Below are 18,150 nucleotides of genomic sequence, written 5' to 3' on the forward strand. Positions count from 1 at the left end.
TGAATATACGCTGAAAGGATACATTACATGGATCCTGCGCAACGCGATGTGGTTCAGTTAGCTCTCACAGCGACACAACATGCATTACTTAGACCATCTCTTAGAACCGACAACTAAATGTGTTGCGTCCCACAAAAGAATCTAGACGTTGACTGACCTTATCACTTCTTCGTGTATTGGACAATCAGGACACTGCTGACTTGAATAGTCCGGAACTACTATTAATATGAATCAATCGTACTCTAGCCAGAATAGCAAGACACTTACACTTAGTGCTCCGATATTAGTAACCTTCAGAATCTAAGGTTGAGTAGGGTAGCGACAATAGCGATAGAAAGACACTAAGCTACGTACTCAACACCGGGCACTAAGCAGGATAAATGCGTATACACTAGAAGAAAAAAAAAAAAATGTAAAAATAAATTACAAGCAAATTCGAATATTATAAGTAATAAAAAGGACGCCTAAAGGTTGGGTGCGGTCTGGCAACCGAGTTGAAAGTCGTCTAAGTGTACTCATGGGTGAAACAAAGAAACACCTAATGGAGCAGTTGCAAATGGGTAAAAATTATAAATAAATGGTCGATTCCTATGTAAAAAGTTGGGAAAAATCGAAATCTGAGGTCAACTCTCCGAAAAAATAACTGTAAGAGGTCGAAAATTCAATTTTTATTTACCGTTCTAATAAAAGAGTTAAAATATGTGTGACGTCAGACTTTACGCAGTTGTTTTTTTCGTCCGTTAGGTAGCGCCACTATGCAAGCGCGCTAGCGGAGGAGCGGAAAGAACTGCGCAGAAACGTATGCGCACAAACACATTAATGCGTTGCCTGCGAGGGATCTTTGCTCGGGACATTTGATGTGACTTCATCGCCTACGGGAGCGTATGCCGTGACGTCAAAGTTCACGATTTACCGGTATTTTTTAAATCGATTTATCTCGGGATCTAGAAGTCGTAGAAGAAAAAGAAAAATTCCGTTGGTCCTCATTTTTCCTGCTCTGTGACTTTGAAACATCACCAAAGTAAGCGCAACTGATCTATTTGAAATGTTTTATTATTTTTTCTAATGTGGAACCTTTTTGGGCGAACTGTGTTTTCTAATGTCTGCCTTGTAAGCGCTTGGTCGTGGGTTCGATTCCAAAAAAGGTCTTCTATACCACATCGCATTGTCTTTCAGATTCTATTCGTACAAATTTAAGCATAGATTTTATGACTCGATTCGGATTTTTTTACGCTAGATTTTATGACTCGATTTGGACTCAAACCACCAATCTCCAGAATACTCCAGATCCAAAAGCCACTGTACTAATCACTACACCACTGAGGAAGGGGTCTTGATATTTTTTCTACATCTTCATTTATCTTTATTCTTACCGTTTCTATTATTACTGGATACTAGGTATTTGTGTTTTTCTACTCCGACTCGAGTTTCGCCTATCTTATAGGCATTAGCAATACACAGAGTGCAGAGACTGCGGGAGAGAAATGTTCCGCTCTCGACCAACATTTTGAGTTTCGTTTATGTTTTTAGTTTGATAACTATGTAGTTGATAGGGAGCGCGCAGCGCGACCGTATTTTTATTATTTTCTAATACAAGTTCGGCCCTGCCTTTTCTACAAGTTTGGCCATGCCTAGGGATGAAACGACGGCATTCAGCTAGTTACTTATATTAATAAGGTCAATTTCTAACATATATATTCTAGATCTTGGTTCTAGATCATTATAATAATCTCTGTTTTTTTTTCCTCTTGTCCCATGCAGTCACTAGATCTATCCAATGATTCATCTCGTCACCACACTAGTACAACAGTCATCAATGCAAACTCCACTGGAACTCTAAATAATAGCAAGTACTCCTCATTGAATAAACTGACAGCTAGATATGAACCTGATGGTATGGCTGCTGTAACAAACGCCAATACAGAACTTACCAAGGTAAGGGCGGGGGTTCACAAAGTGAGTTTAAACTCCGTTCAAGTTTTAATCTCGCTAATACAGAACTTACCAAGGTAAGGGCGGGGGTTCACAAAGTGAGTTTAAACTCCGTTCAAGTTTTAATCTCGCTAATACAGAACTTACCAAGGTAAGGGCGGGGGTTCACAAAGTGAGTTTAAACTCCGTTCAAGTTTTAATCTCGCTAATACAGAACTTACCAAGGTAAGGGCGGGGGTTCACAAAGTGAGTTTAAACTCCGTTCAAGTTTTAATCTCGCTAATACAGAACTTACCAAGGTAAGGGCGGGGGTTCACAAAGTGAGTTTAAACTCCGTTCAAGTTTTAATCTCGCTAATACAGAACTTACCAAGGTAAGGGCGGGGGTTCACAAAGTGAGTTTAAACTCCGTTCAAGTTTTAATCTCGCTAATACAGAACTTACCAAGGTAAGGGCGGGGGTTCACAAAGTGAGTTTAAACTCCGTTCAAGTTTTAATCTCGCTAATACAGAACTTACCAAGGTAAGGGCGGGGGTTCACAAAGTGAGTTTAAACTCCGTTCAAGTTTTAATCTCGCTAATACAGAACTTACCAAGGTAAGGGCGGGGGTTCACAAAGTGAGTTTAAACTCCGTTCAAGTTTTAATCTCGCTAATACAGAACTTACCAAGGTAAGGGCGGGGGTTCACAAAGTGAGTTTAAACTCCGTTCAAGTTTTAATCTCGCTAATACAGAACTTACCAAAAAGTTACTTTTTCGGAGTTTCGACCTCAGATTTGGATTTTTCACTACTTTTTACATAGGAATTGACCATTTATTAATGTACAGGCAAATATTTCAACATCGTTTTTCAGCCTTACTCCATTAATTTGTAATTTTAACATTTAAGTATTTTTTCCATGGATTTTTTTCTTCTGTATAGTGAGTTGTAGAGTATAATATTGTATATTGATGTTGTTTGATTTCTAAATAAATAAAATATTTCAACATCGTTTTTCAGCCTTACTCCATTAATTATTTTGTAATTTTAACATTTACTTTTTTCCATGGATTTTTTTCTTCTGTATAGTGAGTTGTAGAGTATAATATTGTATATTGATGTTGTTTGATTTCTAAATAAATAAAAAAAAAAACTATAGACTGTTCTTTTTTTAGATTCCTTTTTGTTGAGTAAAATAAATAAATCACAAAATTATTCATTCCTTCAATTCTTGTTGTTTGTTTCATGAGAGTTCAAAGTTAATTTGATTTTTTTTTTCTTTTTTTTTTTTAAAAATGATGGAAGTTGTACCCTCCATTTATATCCAAGCTCCCCACATTAATTAACCTAACCCAGCTTGGGTGGGGTAAGAAAAAATTAGAAAAGAAAACCTTAGGGTATAATAAAATAATGCCTTATTATTCCTATTATTTTGCACAGCCTTTATAAATCTTTTCATTGTTTCTCCAATTGTTTGAACTTTGCTTCTAGTCGTTTGGCATAGTGATCAAGTTTATATGCAGCTTGCTCAAGTTTCAACACACTGTCATAAATCTGATCTATTTGCTCGAGCTGTGGTATGAGTTGCTTGTACCTGAAAACAAAGGAAAAAAAAGGAACAATTTATTAACAAGTGCTATGTATTTTTGGATTGGTGAATACAGTACCTACCTATATCTTGGATTAAAAATAAAAGAATTCCTCATGTGAAGAAATTTTAGTCCAAAGATCAATGACATTTTTTTTTTTTTTTTTTTTTTTGGGTAAGGGGAATTGAAGGAAAAAAAAGGAACAATTTATTAACAAGTGCTATGTATTTTTGGATTGGTGAATACAGTACCTACTTATATCTTGGATCTTGGATTAAAAATAAAAGAATTCCTCATGTGAAGAAATTTCAGTCCAAAGATCAATGACTTTTTTTTATGGAGAAGGAGAATTGAACCCACCACCTAGCTCTTGTTGCTGGTGCGCTGCCTTCCCGACTAAATAGGATGGCTTTGGTTTCTTGGTTAAATAAAAGAATATACATACAACTCTTACTGCAACAATAAAGGCATCCTACCTTTGGTTTTGCTCCTCTATGCTGTTAGAAATGTTTATGTTCCATAATAAACGATGATCCAATGATCGAAATGCGCATCGTGTAATTGTAAGTAACAAACATGGTATCTTAAGGCTAAATAATTGAGAAATCACATTGAATACCTACTTCAATCTCTATTGACAGAGGACAATGGGAAGATCAACATTCACGTCTCCGTCACTATTAACGCTGGAACTCTGGCTGAACTGAAGGAAATGTTTACTGTGATCTGCTTCATATCCGAATATTTTGTAATGGTAGCATTGTTCATTTTCTCAAGAACTTCATAATCTGCTTGAGTTGAACTCAATTCACCAATCAAATAGTCTGCAGTCTTCTTGAACATGTTGGTAGCTAATTCATTTAGTCGAGGATCATGTGAGATCATAGGTTCAAAACTACTTGTACTTGTCGACAGAGATGTCATTTTGTTACTCAGAGAGTTCTCAACGTTTTCGGTCATTTTTATGATGAAGTTAAATCACTCGACTGAAAAATGTTCATTGATGAGTAGAGTAGGGGGAAAATTTCCACAGAGTTTCACTTTCATTTGCAACTCCTCCATTTTAATAATACTTCAATCTCTATTGACAGAGGACAATGGGAAGATCAACATTCACGTCTCCGTCACTATTAACGCTGGAACTCTGGCTGAACTGAAGAAGCAGAGGGCACAAAGTAGAACCGGGTCCCTGTGTGCGGGGTCACAATTATCACCGGAGTCCCTGGGGGGCGCCTCCCCTCTATCATCGCCCAGTGTGCAGCGGTTCGCAGGTAAGTCTATGACCGAGTGAGTAGTCAAGAGCACATACGCTCAACCCGGAGGTCCTGGGTTCGATTCTCGGCAGGGTCGAAGTTTTTTCGGCTCTGTGCTTGAAGTTCGAGGTGCACTCAGCCTCGTGAGGACAATTGAGTGGCTACCTACTTTAATGCAGTAGCGACCAGTGGAAATGATGAAAATCGATTAATCGGTTTTCGTGATAATTAATAAAAATCGATTTTCGCAACTGAAAAAAAATTATGCTCATGCACTAGTTGGCAACACTGTCTCAAAAAAATGTTCGAGCACAACTTTTTCCGATGTCCGGAAACATGCGATGAGAGAACGGTCGCTGAACCCCCGAAAATTCAAATTTTGTACCATGGGAAGGTGTTGAAGCAGTTGAAGTAAGAACTGAATGGTGTCCTTTAATTTAAAATAAAAAGCTTTAACTTCATTTTTTAGGGAAGATTTTGGCAAAACTTTTGTTCAAGAAGCTTATATCATCGGTCTACGCCACAAAAACCATGACTTTTTACACAGGAATCTCACATTTCTCCTAACTGTTTGAGTGACAGGGGAGTGTCAAGATTTACAGTTATTTGTTTCAATTTCCATTCCATTCACTTTTCTCTCAGTGGGAAAACTCTATTGTCTTTCTCATAAGCTCTGTATATCGTCAGCTCTAACAAGGTAAGTAGTGGAATGTCAGATAATGTACAAATGTTATTTGCCCATTAATACTAACTCAGAAATGCCACATATCCTGTTGATCTTCTATTGTTCTCGATACTTTCACTTACCATGGTATGCATGCTATTTTGTGGACAAAGCTTCAGAGCATTGAGTACCGAATTGTGCTTTGTCAAAATAGTGTATTTTATTATTATTTTATTCTGATTGTAATCTGTACCCTATTTATTACCTATTCAAAGCATTATTACTAGTTTATACAAGAAAAACTGAACCTTTGTCTTTGACTGAGGCCCTTTTGCACAGGTCTTTACTTACACTGAAATAAATAAGTACTTATATCTGAAACTTAAAATAATGTAATTAAATTTATAGAGTATTATCAAATGTTTACTGATACAATGGAGGCTGTGGAAATTTAATGGGTACATAGGTACACCTTACACAGACTGTGGCATTGGGCTACCACATTCATATAGGGTTTTGTTACATCCAGTTCTCCATCTTAACTCAAATGATAACTCTGTAAGAGAGATTTACAAAAATTGCAAGCTGCATAGATCTCCTTTGTGACCTCAAGGTTCTCCGGTTCAAATTAACACTAGTTTGCAATAATGCCAAGGATAACATAATACATTATTGTTCATCTCAATTCTCAATATTCGTAAAATTATTTCAAGGACAACATGATAATCCAAAAGTTTTTTTTTTGAAAATGACTCACAGCCGGTGCACCAGTTGATCAACCAATCCACCAAATGACAAAATAAAAGTTTTTTTTACTAAACGGTTGATTGTGACTGTCCACCAAATTAAACGTTTAGCTCTTGAGATCCACCCCTCCTCGAGCTGGTTGATTCGATTGGTGACACACTTTTTTTTGTGGTGACACACTTTTTTGTTTATTTTCAAGTTTTCAACAAGTTTTATAAAAATATAAAGCTATAACATTAAGGTTGGGCTAGTAAAAGATCCAAATTTTTTGAAATGATAAAAATTGAGTTTTTTTTATCCACCAATCCACCAGTGTTACATCAACCGGTGGACTCTAGCCGGTGCACCGGTTGTGAATCTTATTTTGAAAAAAAAAAACTTTTGGATTAAGTTAAGTAATGCTGACACTTAATTAGTACGTACCAGCATACTTTCACAGATGTTTTTCAATGAGATAGGTACCTACCCCAGGAAACACTCATGATTGTACCTATTTACCTCCAAACAAAGTAGATTTCCACCGACTGCAACCCTCCCTCAAATGAGGTTCTACTGTGTTCAAGTTAGCTTGAGCAAGACTCAAGAGACTTTCCTGTGACTTTGTATGTGTCTTGCTCAAAAAAACTTGTGCAATATCGTTTTCAGTTGCCACTTAGCTTAAGAACTGGAAGAATCAAGTGGTTTTTGGTGTTTAGTTGCTCACTCAAGGTGTGTAATTGTGTATAGTGTGGTCTTACCTGAAAATTCAGGAGATGTAACGGTACACTGGCAAGGTACAGAGATCAGGAAAACTTCAGCTTTTGTGTGGAGATCCTCAGAAACTTGTACAGGGCTAGGGTTTTCGGTTTAAAAGCATTATTTTCAAATTAAATCAGGAAAAGAAAAGATAAAAAACTAGTAGAAATGATTCCCAAATTCCCAACTTTTTTTCCTTATCATCAAATCATCACTGATATGTGGTTGTTTACAAATTACTGAACACTGTTGCCAGATTGTAAAATCTATATTAATGCTTCAAAAATAAAGTTATGCACCGAGTAATGAAAATGAAAGAAACAAATAAATCCTTCCTCCTTGCTGTGGATATGGCACTCAATTTTTACTCCAGATCGCAAACGTAGTAAAGTAACCTAAACTTTTCAGAACGTCGAAATTTTGAGTCTGGCCCACAGTACAAAAGTACAAGAGAAAAAAAAGGGGGGTGGTCGGACCCCTCGACCCCAAATTTTCGGAGTCTGACGTTCAGAAAAGGGGGAAAATGAAGCTCGGGGGTGAGGACTGGGCCCCCTCGCCCCCCCCCCCTAAATACGGACGCGATCTTTTGATTTAAAAAATTTAGGCGGGGGAAAATGTACTTAAATATGTATGTACGTTGCAAACCTACGCACTACGCATACAAGATACCTCGAGAACGGTTTGTTGTAAACAGATGAAATTTTGTATTTTTATTCCAAGTAGCTACCCGAGTTCAATATTTCGTTAAAATTGAACCAAATTGTGATTATCTCTTATGGATAAAAGACGTAAAAAGTATGCCAGTTCAACCTTATTAAAGTGGGATTAACACGTATGTACAATTGTACATAATGTACCTGTACCTACATACATCTTTTTCGGAAATTTTTCCTGAAGATTTCGAGATTTTTTTCTGACAATTCCGGGATTTTTTTTTCCTGAAGATTTCGTGATTTTTCCCCAGGTTTTGTCATTAAGGTTGTGTTATGTTCACACTTTTTTTTAACCTAAATATTGATGAAAATCTCTCTTCCTCTATGATTCAGACATCTGCGAGGATCCGGAACTACGCGAGCGCATTCTGGCGTTGAAATCCGAACAAGAATCCAAGAAGATGGCGGAAGCAACGCGTCGCCGCGTCAAACGAACGCAGAGTAATAATACGCGGGCACAGAGTGTACGTCGGACTTCCATACGGGACAAAGTACTCATTACGAAGAAAGATACCCTGGAGGAGGCTAGATTGAGACTGCAAGCTGCCAACAATGTGAGTGAGACAAGTGAAAAAAAAAGGGTTTTTTCCTTAAAATAAAAAATCCTTGCCTCAGTCGTACCCAAGCGATGGGCCACCACAAGCGATGTGATGGGGGAACATATATCAGGATCGGTTTAGATTTTCGCAAGGAATATTCCTACCAAATTTCAGCTTTCTAGGTGTTGTGGTTCTCGAGATAGAGCGATCAGTGTGTGAATATGAAATGTGAATGAGTGAATGGATCTTGTTTTTATAATATAAGATCTTATATTATAAAATCAAGATCCATTCACATTTCACACACTGATCGCTCTATCTCCAGAACCACAACACCTAGAAAGCTGAAATTTGGTAGGAATATTCCTTTTATGGTCTAGGTGTGCAATAAGAAAGGATTTTGCGAAAATCTAAACCGATCCTGAGATATGATCAATTTTTGATCGCTAAAATAACCATAAGAAATACACAGAGTGCAGAGACTGAGGGAGAGAAAACTTTTCCTCGCTCGCCTAATATTGAGTTTCGTTTATGTTTTTAGTTTGATAAAAATACAAGTTCGGCCATGCCTTTTCCACAAGCTTGGCCATGCCTCGGGATGAACTAGCGGGATTCCGGAGCGAAGCGACGGAATTCAGCTAGTAAATCTTATATTATAAGAACGAGAACTCATTCACATTTCACACACTGATCGCTCTATCTCCAGAACCACAACACCTAGAAAGCTGAAATTTGATAGGAATATTCCTTTTATGGTCTAGGTGTGCAACAAGAAAGGATTTTGCGAAAATCTAAACCGATCCTGAGATATGACCAATTTTTGATCGCTAAAATCACCATAAGAAATACACAGAGTGCAGAGACTGCGGGAGAGAAAACTTTTCCTCGCTCGCCTAATATTGAGTTTCGTTTATGTTTTTAGTTTGATAAATACAAGTGCGGCCATGCCTTTTCCACAAGTTTGGCCATGCCTCAAGTTCGGCCATGCCTTTTCCACAAGTTTGGCCATGCCTCAAGTTCGGCCATGCCTTTTCCACAAGTTTGGCCATGCCTCAAGTTCGGCCATGCCTTTTCCACAAGTTTGGCCATGCCTCAAGTTCGGCCATGCCTTTTCCACAAGTTTGGCCATGCCTCAAGTTCGGCCATGCCTTTTCCACAAGTTTGGCCATGCCTCGGGATGAACTAGCGGGATTCCGGAGCGAAGCGACGGAATTCAGCTAGTAAAATATACTTACCAAGGTAAGGGCGGGGGTTCACAAAGTGAGTTTAAACTCCGTTTAAGTTTTAATCTCGCTAATACAGAACTTACCAAGGTAAGGGCGGGGGTTCACAAAGTGAGTTTAAACTCCGTTTAAGTTTTAATCTCGCTAATACAGAACTTACCAAGGTAAGGGCGGGGGTTCACAAAGTGAGTTTAAACTCCGTTTAAGTTTTAATCTCGCTAATACAGAACTTACCAAGGTAAGAGCGGGGGTTCACAAAGTGAGTTTAAACTCCGTTTAAGTTTTAATCTCGCTAATACAGAACTTACCAAGGTAAGGGCGGGGGTTCACAAAGTGATTTTAAATTCCGTTCAAGTTTTAATCTCTTTACCCAGTCTAAACATGGTCTGCTTTTTATGGATTCAACTATACAGGTTGTAAATATCAAGCGTGCGGGGAGACGTGCGAACGTCAAGAGCCCGGCCTATACATAGTAACATGTGTAAATGTTTACAGAAAGGTAAGAGTTAATAATAAAGGTTTCGCTCCTTTTTCCAAGAGGTTTGATAGAGATAACTGCTAAGGTCTTATCGTCCCGAAAGAAAAAAAAAAAAAACTTCCGACGTGCAAGCCTCGCGTGATACTCACTTGGCCACGGAGGTAGCTTTTCCGAAAGTAAAACACAACTAATGTTAACTTTGTTTTCCAGGCACAATCCCCCAGTGATCCCCTCTCCCCTCCCTCTCTACTATCTACAGTCAGGTCCATGTCACCCGCCACTTCTTCACCAAGCTTATCTTCCAGTCGTCCTGTAGTGGATCTGCCCACGGAAACTAGCTACTCCACAGGTAGGAAAACAGTCATGCATGGATCTACCGTAGTTATGCACTCATACTGTAGATAATTATATTTAAAAACCTTTGTAGTTATTTACTTTATCCTCCGAGTTTTTTATTTGTTTAAATTTACGGGGGCACGTTTGGTCCAGTGGTAACGCGCTTGCTTGCCATGCAGAAGGTTCCGGGTTCGAATCCCACCATCGACAAAAATTTGTACTCGTTTTTCGATCCTGTAGTGGATCTGCCCACGGAAACTAGCTATACCACAGGTATGTAACCATACTCATACTATCTACATGTCACCCGCCACTTCTTCACCAAGCTTATCTTCCAGTCGCCCTGTAGTGGATCTGCCCACGGAAACTAGCTATACCACAGGTATGTAACCATACTCATACTATCTACATGTCACCCGCCACTTCTTCACCAAGCTTATCTTCCAGTCGTCTTTAAAAAAAAAAAAAAAAAAAAAAAAATACAGGAGCGACCCCTATTTTAAACAAGTCCCCACGCTGAAGATTGACATTTGAAAACAAAACGTGATATTGATTTGTGACTATTTCACTAATCTGAGTATAAACGGTTTAATTATAACTCTCAAACTCGGATTAAGCAGTCTGATTGGTTGATTTCAAAAGTTTCAGCCTATCAGACTGGTTTAGTCAAGAGTTAAACACTCAGTTTGTGGTCATAGGTATAACTTGTATGTACTAAAGTAGCATAGAAGAGAATATAGGTACTCTGTTTATACTGCCAGAATGAGACTGAGAAGTCCCTTTACTTTGGCAGTCTAAACAAGGTCTAAAGTACCACAGACTACACAATTTTAATAATACTTTAATTGTATTGTTTTGTACAATGCTTATGGTACCTGAGATCAATCAGTGTAATTTCTCAATTATTTAGCCTTAAGATACCATGTTTGTTACTTACAATTACACGATGCGCATTTCGATCATTGGATCATCATCAGGTGGATATGTCAATATTTTACGAAACACTAACGAAAAAGCACGTATATCGGTAACATTTAACACTAAAACACGGGAAATTAAATAGAAAGCTGGTGATTTGAACCATTGTCTAAGTCGACTGAACTATATTAAATGACACAATGAAAATTGAGTTGAATTAAATCAATTAAAATTCCTTTTTATATTACAGACAACAAATTTCCACGCTCAGAACTCTTATCAGCATGGACCCCAATCCTGAACATGCTGAATAAACACCACCTACTTCTAGATTTGATGAAGTTACTTGTAGAAGTGACCACTCAAGATGATGACCTCAAGAGCAAACAGGCAGCCCTCTGGATTAATGACATCAGTAGAGGTTTGTACATACTGTGTTGTTGGTGTTTGTGTCGGTGTTGGTCTTGGTGTGGTGGTGTTGGTGTTATTGTCTTCGTCGGTGTTGGTGTTGTTGTTGTGGTGGTGTTGGTGTTCTTTTTGTTGTTGGTGTTGTAGCGATGTAGCTGCACTGAGGCGGGTTGATGGTCTCTAGCCAAGATTACATGACTTGTCCCGAACCGTAGTCAACTATCATGAGGACCTGTGCTTCTCCTTTGAAGTATGATAAACCCTTTGTAACCTCCAGCTAGCCAGGCTGGTTAAAGTTTGGCTGCTCTGATAATAGTCCCACAGCAAGACACTGGTCCTTTCCTATAGGAAGGAAAGCATTCTTGCTTACTTTGCTACTATCAGGGTTTACTTTTTCTTAGTTCCTTTGCTTTTTTTTTTACTTTGCGATTTTTCAAGGTTTACTTTCTATCATTCCTTCAGGGTTTTCCAAGCTGGAGCGCTGTCTCCACATCAAGTTGGACCTCATGAAGCGCAACATAGGCACGGAGCTGTCTGTCAAGCAGCAGTTCGAGCTGATAGTCAAAGTAGCCGACTCGACCTACACCAAGCTCAAGCACGCCATTGTACTCAAAGGCAAACTGCCTCATCCGAGCGAGTTCAAAGAGGTTCTGGAGGAGGCCATGCAAAATCCCAGCCAACATACGTTGCTCTTTCTGGATAGGTAAGTCAGCTATAAGTATAAGGTAATGCTTTAGTTAGACTGTCAGCTTAGAACAAGTTGTTCCATCATACTAACAGTTAAACGTCTGACTCAGTAGGGAGATCATGTGGACAAGGTGAAAAAATAGTATTCTTATTTGTGCCAGCCTAAGCCGTATTTTATGTGACTTTTTTTTAGTCATCATGCGAAATTTCCCTTTGGACTGGCAACGGGTGTGGTGGCGCCATTACGTCCAAAGTCACGTAATAAAATACAGCTCTAGTTAGCTTGGTTGGTAGCGCGGGATTCAAGCCCGCGGCCTTGATTTGAAACAAAAACCTGTACAGTGTAACCCAAAAACCTGTACCTGTACCCTCTATCAAACTTCTTGAAAAAAAAAATCTTATTAGTAGGAGGTATTTATTTAGTTTTACATTTACATTTACAATTTCCCCCCCAGCTTATGCTTCATGAGCCGCATTCCCAAACCTCCTCTCGTGCAACTCGTCAAAATCTACGTCGGCCAATCAAACCACGACACGGCGCGCCCCAATAGCGCACCACAGATGTCGCGCCCCAATAGCGCGTCGCACGTGTCGCGCGTGTTCACCGTAGAGTCACTGCTCAAGAGCAAGAGTCTCGAGAGCGAGTCGCACAATGCACCCAAGAAGAGAAGGAATGAGTTGCAAGGTGCATCAAGGAAGGGAAAGAACGAGTCGCTTGTTGATTCAAGGAAGGGAAAGAACGAGTCGCAATCAGTGTTTCTACACAGGAATGGGCACCACAGGGGAGATGATGTAGAAATGAAGGATGCTGACCATGGGTCTTCAGAGAAGACTAACATATGGACTTTGGCCGATGGTAAGTGGTACTTTAACCTCGTAATTTAGGGGCAAAAAACTAAGATGTTAGTCCCCTCTCAGAAGGTCCCGGGTTCGAATTCCACCATCGACAAAAATTTGTACTCGTTTTTTGATTGCAAATATTTCAACGGGTTACTTTCTGGTGTTCTCGTGTTGAGCCAGCACCTAAATGGGAAGTATTGTGTCTCTTCTCGCCCATCTGATGAGAGGCATACTACGGGATGGGCATGCTACGACACAGGCCACATGCGTCTAATGTAGCAGTTGTTTCATTGCTACGAAATAAAAACGGCGGTGGAACACTCATCTTAAAAAAAAAAAAAAAAAATTGTTCTATCGCGCCATATTAATATCGGGCTCTGTGAGTCTAGGTGTATTTATTCCGATAGTAAAATATGCTCTTTGTTGTCAAGTCTTGCAGTTTTCCTTTATTTTTCAATCTTGTTTCTTCCCTCGTGTATCTTTCTGATGTAATTTATTTATTTATTTAAAGTAATTCCTTGTTGATAATTTTGAACATCAATGCTCAGGATCACAGTTTGAAATTGTTAATCCATCCGGATTAAGCTATCACATTGGTTAATTTTTAGTTTTGGATTAAGAGGAGCCAATCAAATTAATTTGAAATTAAAACGAACGGATTAACTGCCATAACAAATTGTGGCTAAAGGCTGATTACTTACTTACTTTCCCTGTCCGGAAAAACCAATGTCAACGTCAAATATTGTGCCAGTAAAGGCTGATTTAGACTAGGCTAACACTACTATGACATCGCACGGACTTTTTTACTTTCCTTATTTTTTAATCAGAATACTTATTTTTTTTAATCAGCGTACTATACGAGCACTATTCTTTTGAATCAGGATAGAATACTTACGAGTCTTTTGAAAGAGGAGCAATAAGAATCTTCAAGGAAAACCTCAAGTATGTGCAGACGTGTGGGCGTATGTTATCATAAACATGTCGATATTATCATAAACATTGTTACTTCCATACAGATCTTTTTGTTTTCAAGAGGTTTGATAGAGGGAACTGTAACTACTAAGGTCTTATCATCCCGAAAAGCGAAGAGGGAAGGAAGACAGGATAGAAAAAAGCCAGCCGTTCCGAGAACGAACATTATCCGATCAGGATAAAATCCACCTCGGGCGGGAATCGAACCCGCGGACTAGTATTTACAAGGCAGACGCGCTACCAACCAAGCTAACTAGGCTGGTACATAGGTACGAGTATCTTGATGCATAAACATCGATTTATTATCATAAACATCGAGTTATTATCATTAATATCGTCCAGTTTTCATTTACGAATTCGTTCGATATGCTAAACCGCTCCAATTTCTTGCAGAAACACCGAGTCTTTAAACTACAAAAACGATGTTCTCAGCGATATATCATTTTCAATCTTGTTTCTTCCCTCGTGTATCTTTCTGATGTAATTTATTTATTTATTTAAAGTAATTCCTTGTTGATAATTTTGAACATCTATGTTCAGGATCACAGTTTGAAATTGTTAATCCATCCGGATTAAGCTATCATATTGGTTAATTTTTAGGTTTCGATTAAGAGGAGCCAATCAAGTTAATTTAAAATTAAAACGAACGGATTAACTGCCATAACAAATTGTGGCTAAAGGCTGATTACTTACTTACTTTCCCTGTCCGGAAAAACCAATGTCAACGTCAAATATTGTGCCAGTAAAGGCTGATTTAGACTAGGCTAACACTACTATGACATCGCACGGACTTTTTTACTTTCCTTATTTTTTAATCAGAATACTTATTTTTTAATCAGCGTACTATACGAGCACTGTTCTTTTGAATCAGGATAGAATACTTACGAGTCTTTTGAAAGAGGAGCAATATACCTACTCAGTTACTCAGCCTAGTGCAAATCAGCCATTATCCCTGATATAGTTATTGAAACCGTCCTGATACATTTCTTATTTTTTTAGTCTCATTACATTAGAGATAAATAATAATCCATCGTAAAACTATCCATTGTTCTCTTTATAAGATTGTTAGTTTATTACATTTTTTTTACATTCCATATTATTTGAAAAAAAAAGAAAGAAAAAAAAAATCTTCTCTTTGACTGATCTAATATAATGTGATTTCTTTCTCTGAATAATTATATTTTTCCCTCTACATTACGTAAATGAGAGCTTTATTTAGATATTAGGTTTATAAGATGATGTTTATATTCTATGTTAGGTCCAATCTAATTACTTTTTTTCTTGATATAATATACCATGTACGAGTATTTATACATGTGTATAGGATTTTATTAGTATGGTATAGTTCAGAATCGCTTTATTTAGATATTAGGTTTATAAGATGATGTTTATATTCTATGTTAGGTCCAATCTAATTACTTTTTTTCTTGATATAATATACCTTGTACGAGTATTTATACATGTGTATAGGATTTTATTAGGATGGTATAGTTGAGAATGTTTTACAAAAGGGTCTATTATCCTGTCAATTGATTTTTGCATTTATTTACAATCATGGTTGTGATTTGACATAGAGGTACTTATTTTTTTATTATCATTTATCGTTTAGCATTTACTTAATACTCATATTGATAGCACAATTTATTCCTAAAAAGTATAAAAGAACTGGAACTTGGTCTGGTACATTGCCATGCTCTCAGATTTTGACAATGAAAGTGTCTAGATTTATTTTTATTTTTTTAACTAAAGCATTTACTTTTTTCCCTTTTTCTATTCATTTGCCTCTATGCATTTTTATTATTTATCAAGCAGAATGTTATTGTGTATTTTATTAGTGCTTAGGATACATCACCTAACATTTTTGTTAGGATATGTTGAAGTCTTCCCTCCTTTTATAATGAAAATATCTAGGTTGTACCCTTTGTAATTAACTCTTAGTAAATTATTTACCTGCCATTGTGATATGCTGTTTTGTGTTTAGCACAGCACTATAGTTAGGACTTTCAGTACTTTTATTTTCTTTTAGATTTGTATAAAAAAAAAAAAAAAAAAAAAAAAAAAAAAATCTGGTGTGAACATCACACGACTTTCCTTATCCTATTGAATGATGCTTATTTGAGTGTTCTTTTACCCTAACTTTTACAATAGCTCTAACCGTTTTGTCGCTATAGCTGAAAACCGCCAAAAAACGGTCGAAATCTGTCCAAAAGTGGTCAAAATACCGCCAAGCGCAGCAACCATCTCTACCAAAGTTTCGTGTCACATCCTTGTCACATTTGACAGCTACATACCAAATTTCAAGTCTCTAGCTCTTACCGTTCTCGAGATATTTTGTTTACAGACAGACACACACACGGACCACTGGCTGAAACTTTGGATTTAGGCTCTAGGGACCTCAAAACGTGTTTTGACACTAAAAACTGACCATCGAAAATTTGACCCGATTACATTACTTTCCTTCCTGTAGGATAAGGTAAGGAAAGTAAAATGGAGTTTTTACAAATTTGTACAGGCAATATTTCAACATCGTTTTTCAGCCTTACTCCATTAATTATTTTGTAATTTTAACATTTACTTTTTTCCATGGATTTTTTTCTTCTGTATTTTTTAAGAGTTTTAAATTTTTTTTTTTTTTTTTTTTTTTTTTTTTTTTTTTTTTTTTGGTGATGGAAGTTGTACCCTTCATTTATTTCCAAGCTCCCCACATTAATTAACCTGACTCAGCTTGAGTGGGGTAAGAAAAAATTAGAAAAGAAAACCTTAGGGTATAATAAAATAATGCCTTATTATTCCTATTATTTTGCACAGCCTTTATAAATCTTTTCATTGTTTCTCCAATTGTTTGAACTTTGCTTCTAGTCGTTTGGCATAGTGATCAAGTTTATATGCAGCTTGCTCAAGTTTCAACACACTGTCATAAATCTGATCTATTTGCTCGAGCTGTGGTATGAGTTGCTTGTACCTGAAAACAAAGGAAAAAAAAGGAACAATTTATTAACAAGTGCTATGTATTTTTGGATTGGTGAATACAGTACCTACCTATATCTTGGATTAAAAATAAAAGAATTCCTCATGTGAAGAAATTTTAGTCCAAAGATCAATGACATTTTTTTTTTTTTTTTTTTTTATGGAGAAGGTGAATTGAACCCACCACCTAGCTCTTGTTGCTGGTGCCCTGCCTTCCCAGCTAACTAGGTTGGCTTTGGTTTCTTGGTTAAATAAAAGAATATACATACAACTCTTACTGCAACAATAAAGGCATCCTACCTTTGGTTTTGCTCCTCTATGCTGTTAGAAATGTTTACTGTGATCTGCTTCATATCCGAATATTTTGTAATGGTAGCATTGTTCATTTTCTCGAGAACTTCATAATCTGCTTGAGTTGAATTCAATTCACCAATCAAATAGTCTGCAGTCTTCTTGAACATGTTGGTAGCTAATTCATTTAGTCGAGGATCGTGTGAGATCATAGGTTCAAAACTACTTGTACTTGTCGACAGAGATGTCATTTTGTTACTCAGAGAGTTCTCAACATTTTCAGTCATTTTTATGATGAAGTTAAATCACTCGACTGAAAAATGTTCATTGATGAGTAGAGTAGGGGGAAAATTTCCACAGAGTTTCACTTTGTATCTAGAAAACTAATCAAATGGGAAAATTTTCACTTTTATCAGTACTTTTTACTTTCTATGATGATGATGATGATGAACAGGTTTTTGTATAGCGGTCACATGTAACTGCACAATATCCACTTCAACTGGGGGCTTGATGAACATAGAGTCTTGATGATCGCTGATTGTTGACGGCAGGGGTTAGTTGTTTTCAGAAGCAGGTCATTGTGAGAACGAATAGTTGATCAGGCAGCCAGGTAGTAAAGTGGCAATGAAGTAAAGGTCAACAAAGGAGTGGATTAAAGACAAGGAAAGGGAGTGGTAGGAGAAAAAAAAAATTAGATATGTTTGTAAAGGTCTATGTCTTTGAGAAACAAAATAACATTGGTCAGGTTGTTGGTGTTATCACCTAAGGCTATAGAAAGTGAGCTGCCAAAATTATGTTTTGATCTAATAGAGTGTAAACGGTTTGAGGTACAAGTAATCAGTAAATGTTTTATGGTAAGTAATTCAGATAGGCAGAAAGG

The 18,150-nt window shown here is 37.3% G+C and overlaps 4 protein-coding genes and 1 long non-coding RNA gene across 6 annotated transcripts in view; 3 read left to right on the plus strand and 2 right to left on the minus strand.

The window, feature by feature from the left end:
• LOC103520440 (protein phosphatase 1 regulatory subunit 16A-like) overlaps positions 1–8,291 on the plus strand; it is a gene marked incomplete at its 5' end in the record, with an annotated part of 10,360 nt that extends 2,069 nt beyond the window's left edge. The window contains 2 exons of the mRNA XM_026831559.1: positions 7,945–8,169; positions 8,227–8,291. Coding sequence (XP_026687360.1) covers positions 7,945–8,169; positions 8,227–8,291 — 290 coding nt within the window. The remainder of the gene's footprint in view (positions 1–7,944; positions 8,170–8,226) is intronic.
• LOC103520437 (biogenesis of lysosome-related organelles complex 1 subunit 2-like) lies at positions 3,206–17,833 on the minus strand. Its single transcript, XM_008485529.3, has 4 exons — positions 17,623–17,833; positions 4,214–4,524; positions 3,976–4,007; positions 3,206–3,504 (listed from the first exon to the last, which is right to left on the minus strand). The coding sequence occupies exons 2-4, from the start codon at positions 4,457–4,459 to the stop codon at positions 3,366–3,368; spliced, it is 417 nt and encodes a 138-aa protein (XP_008483751.1). The 5' UTR covers positions 4,460–4,524; positions 17,623–17,833; the 3' UTR covers positions 3,206–3,365.
• LOC103520438 lies at positions 11,333–13,100 on the plus strand. Of its 2 annotated transcripts, XM_008485532.2 has the most exons (4): positions 11,333–11,526; positions 11,976–12,216; positions 12,656–12,895; positions 12,929–13,100. In XM_008485532.2, the coding sequence occupies exons 1-4, from the start codon at positions 11,409–11,411 to the stop codon at positions 13,083–13,085; spliced, it is 756 nt and encodes a 251-aa protein (XP_008483754.1). In that variant the 5' UTR covers positions 11,333–11,408; the 3' UTR covers positions 13,086–13,100. The 2 variants fall into 2 exon arrangements, with proteins under 2 accessions (XP_008483754.1, XP_008483753.1); XM_008485531.2 differs by having other exon boundaries at positions 12,656–13,100.
• Positions 14,461–16,077, plus strand: LOC108253842. Its single transcript, XR_001809825.2, has 2 exons — positions 14,461–15,238; positions 15,385–16,077. It is a non-coding gene; the product is annotated as an uncharacterized LOC108253842 (long non-coding RNA).
• LOC103520439 (biogenesis of lysosome-related organelles complex 1 subunit 2-like) lies at positions 16,771–17,647 on the minus strand. Its single transcript, XM_008485533.3, has 2 exons — positions 17,280–17,647; positions 16,771–16,974 (listed from the first exon to the last, which is right to left on the minus strand). Exons 1-2 carry the CDS (start codon positions 17,555–17,557, stop codon positions 16,836–16,838), a joined length of 417 nt encoding a protein of 138 aa, XP_008483755.1. The 5' UTR covers positions 17,558–17,647; the 3' UTR covers positions 16,771–16,835.
• Positions 17,834–18,150: the final 317 nt, after the last annotated feature.

Source organism: Diaphorina citri, unplaced genomic scaffold (assembly GCF_000475195.1).
Source record: "Diaphorina citri unplaced genomic scaffold, Diaci psyllid genome assembly version 1.1 scaffold3623, whole genome shotgun sequence".
In the NCBI taxonomy this organism is placed as follows: Eukaryota; Metazoa; Arthropoda; class Insecta; order Hemiptera; family Psyllidae; genus Diaphorina; species Diaphorina citri.

Coding starts and splice junctions, on each gene's coding strand:
- LOC103520438 (XM_008485531.2), top strand. CDS start 11,409: ATGCTGAATAAACACCACCTACTTCTAGATTTGATGAAGTTACTTGTA. Junction 11,527..11,975: donor GATTAATGACATCAGTAGAG/GTTTGTACATAC, acceptor TCATTCCTTCAG/GGTTTTCCAAGCTGGAGCGC. Junction 12,217..12,655: donor ACGTTGCTCTTTCTGGATAG/GTAAGTCAGCTA, acceptor TTTCCCCCCCAG/CTTATGCTTCATGAGCCGCA.
- LOC103520437 (XM_008485529.3), bottom strand. CDS start 4,459: ATGACCGAAAACGTTGAGAACTCTCTGAGTAACAAAATGACATCTCTG. Junction 4,008..4,213: donor TGAAGCAGATCACAGTAAAC/ATTTCCTTCAGT, acceptor TGGAACATAAAC/ATTTCTAACAGCATAGAGGA. Junction 3,505..3,975: donor ATAGAGGAGCAAAACCAAAG/GTAGGATGCCTT, acceptor CTTTGTTTTCAG/GTACAAGCAACTCATACCAC.
- LOC103520439 (XM_008485533.3), bottom strand. CDS start 17,557: ATGACTGAAAATGTTGAGAACTCTCTGAGTAACAAAATGACATCTCTG. Junction 16,975..17,279: donor ATAGAGGAGCAAAACCAAAG/GTAGGATGCCTT, acceptor CTTTGTTTTCAG/GTACAAGCAACTCATACCAC.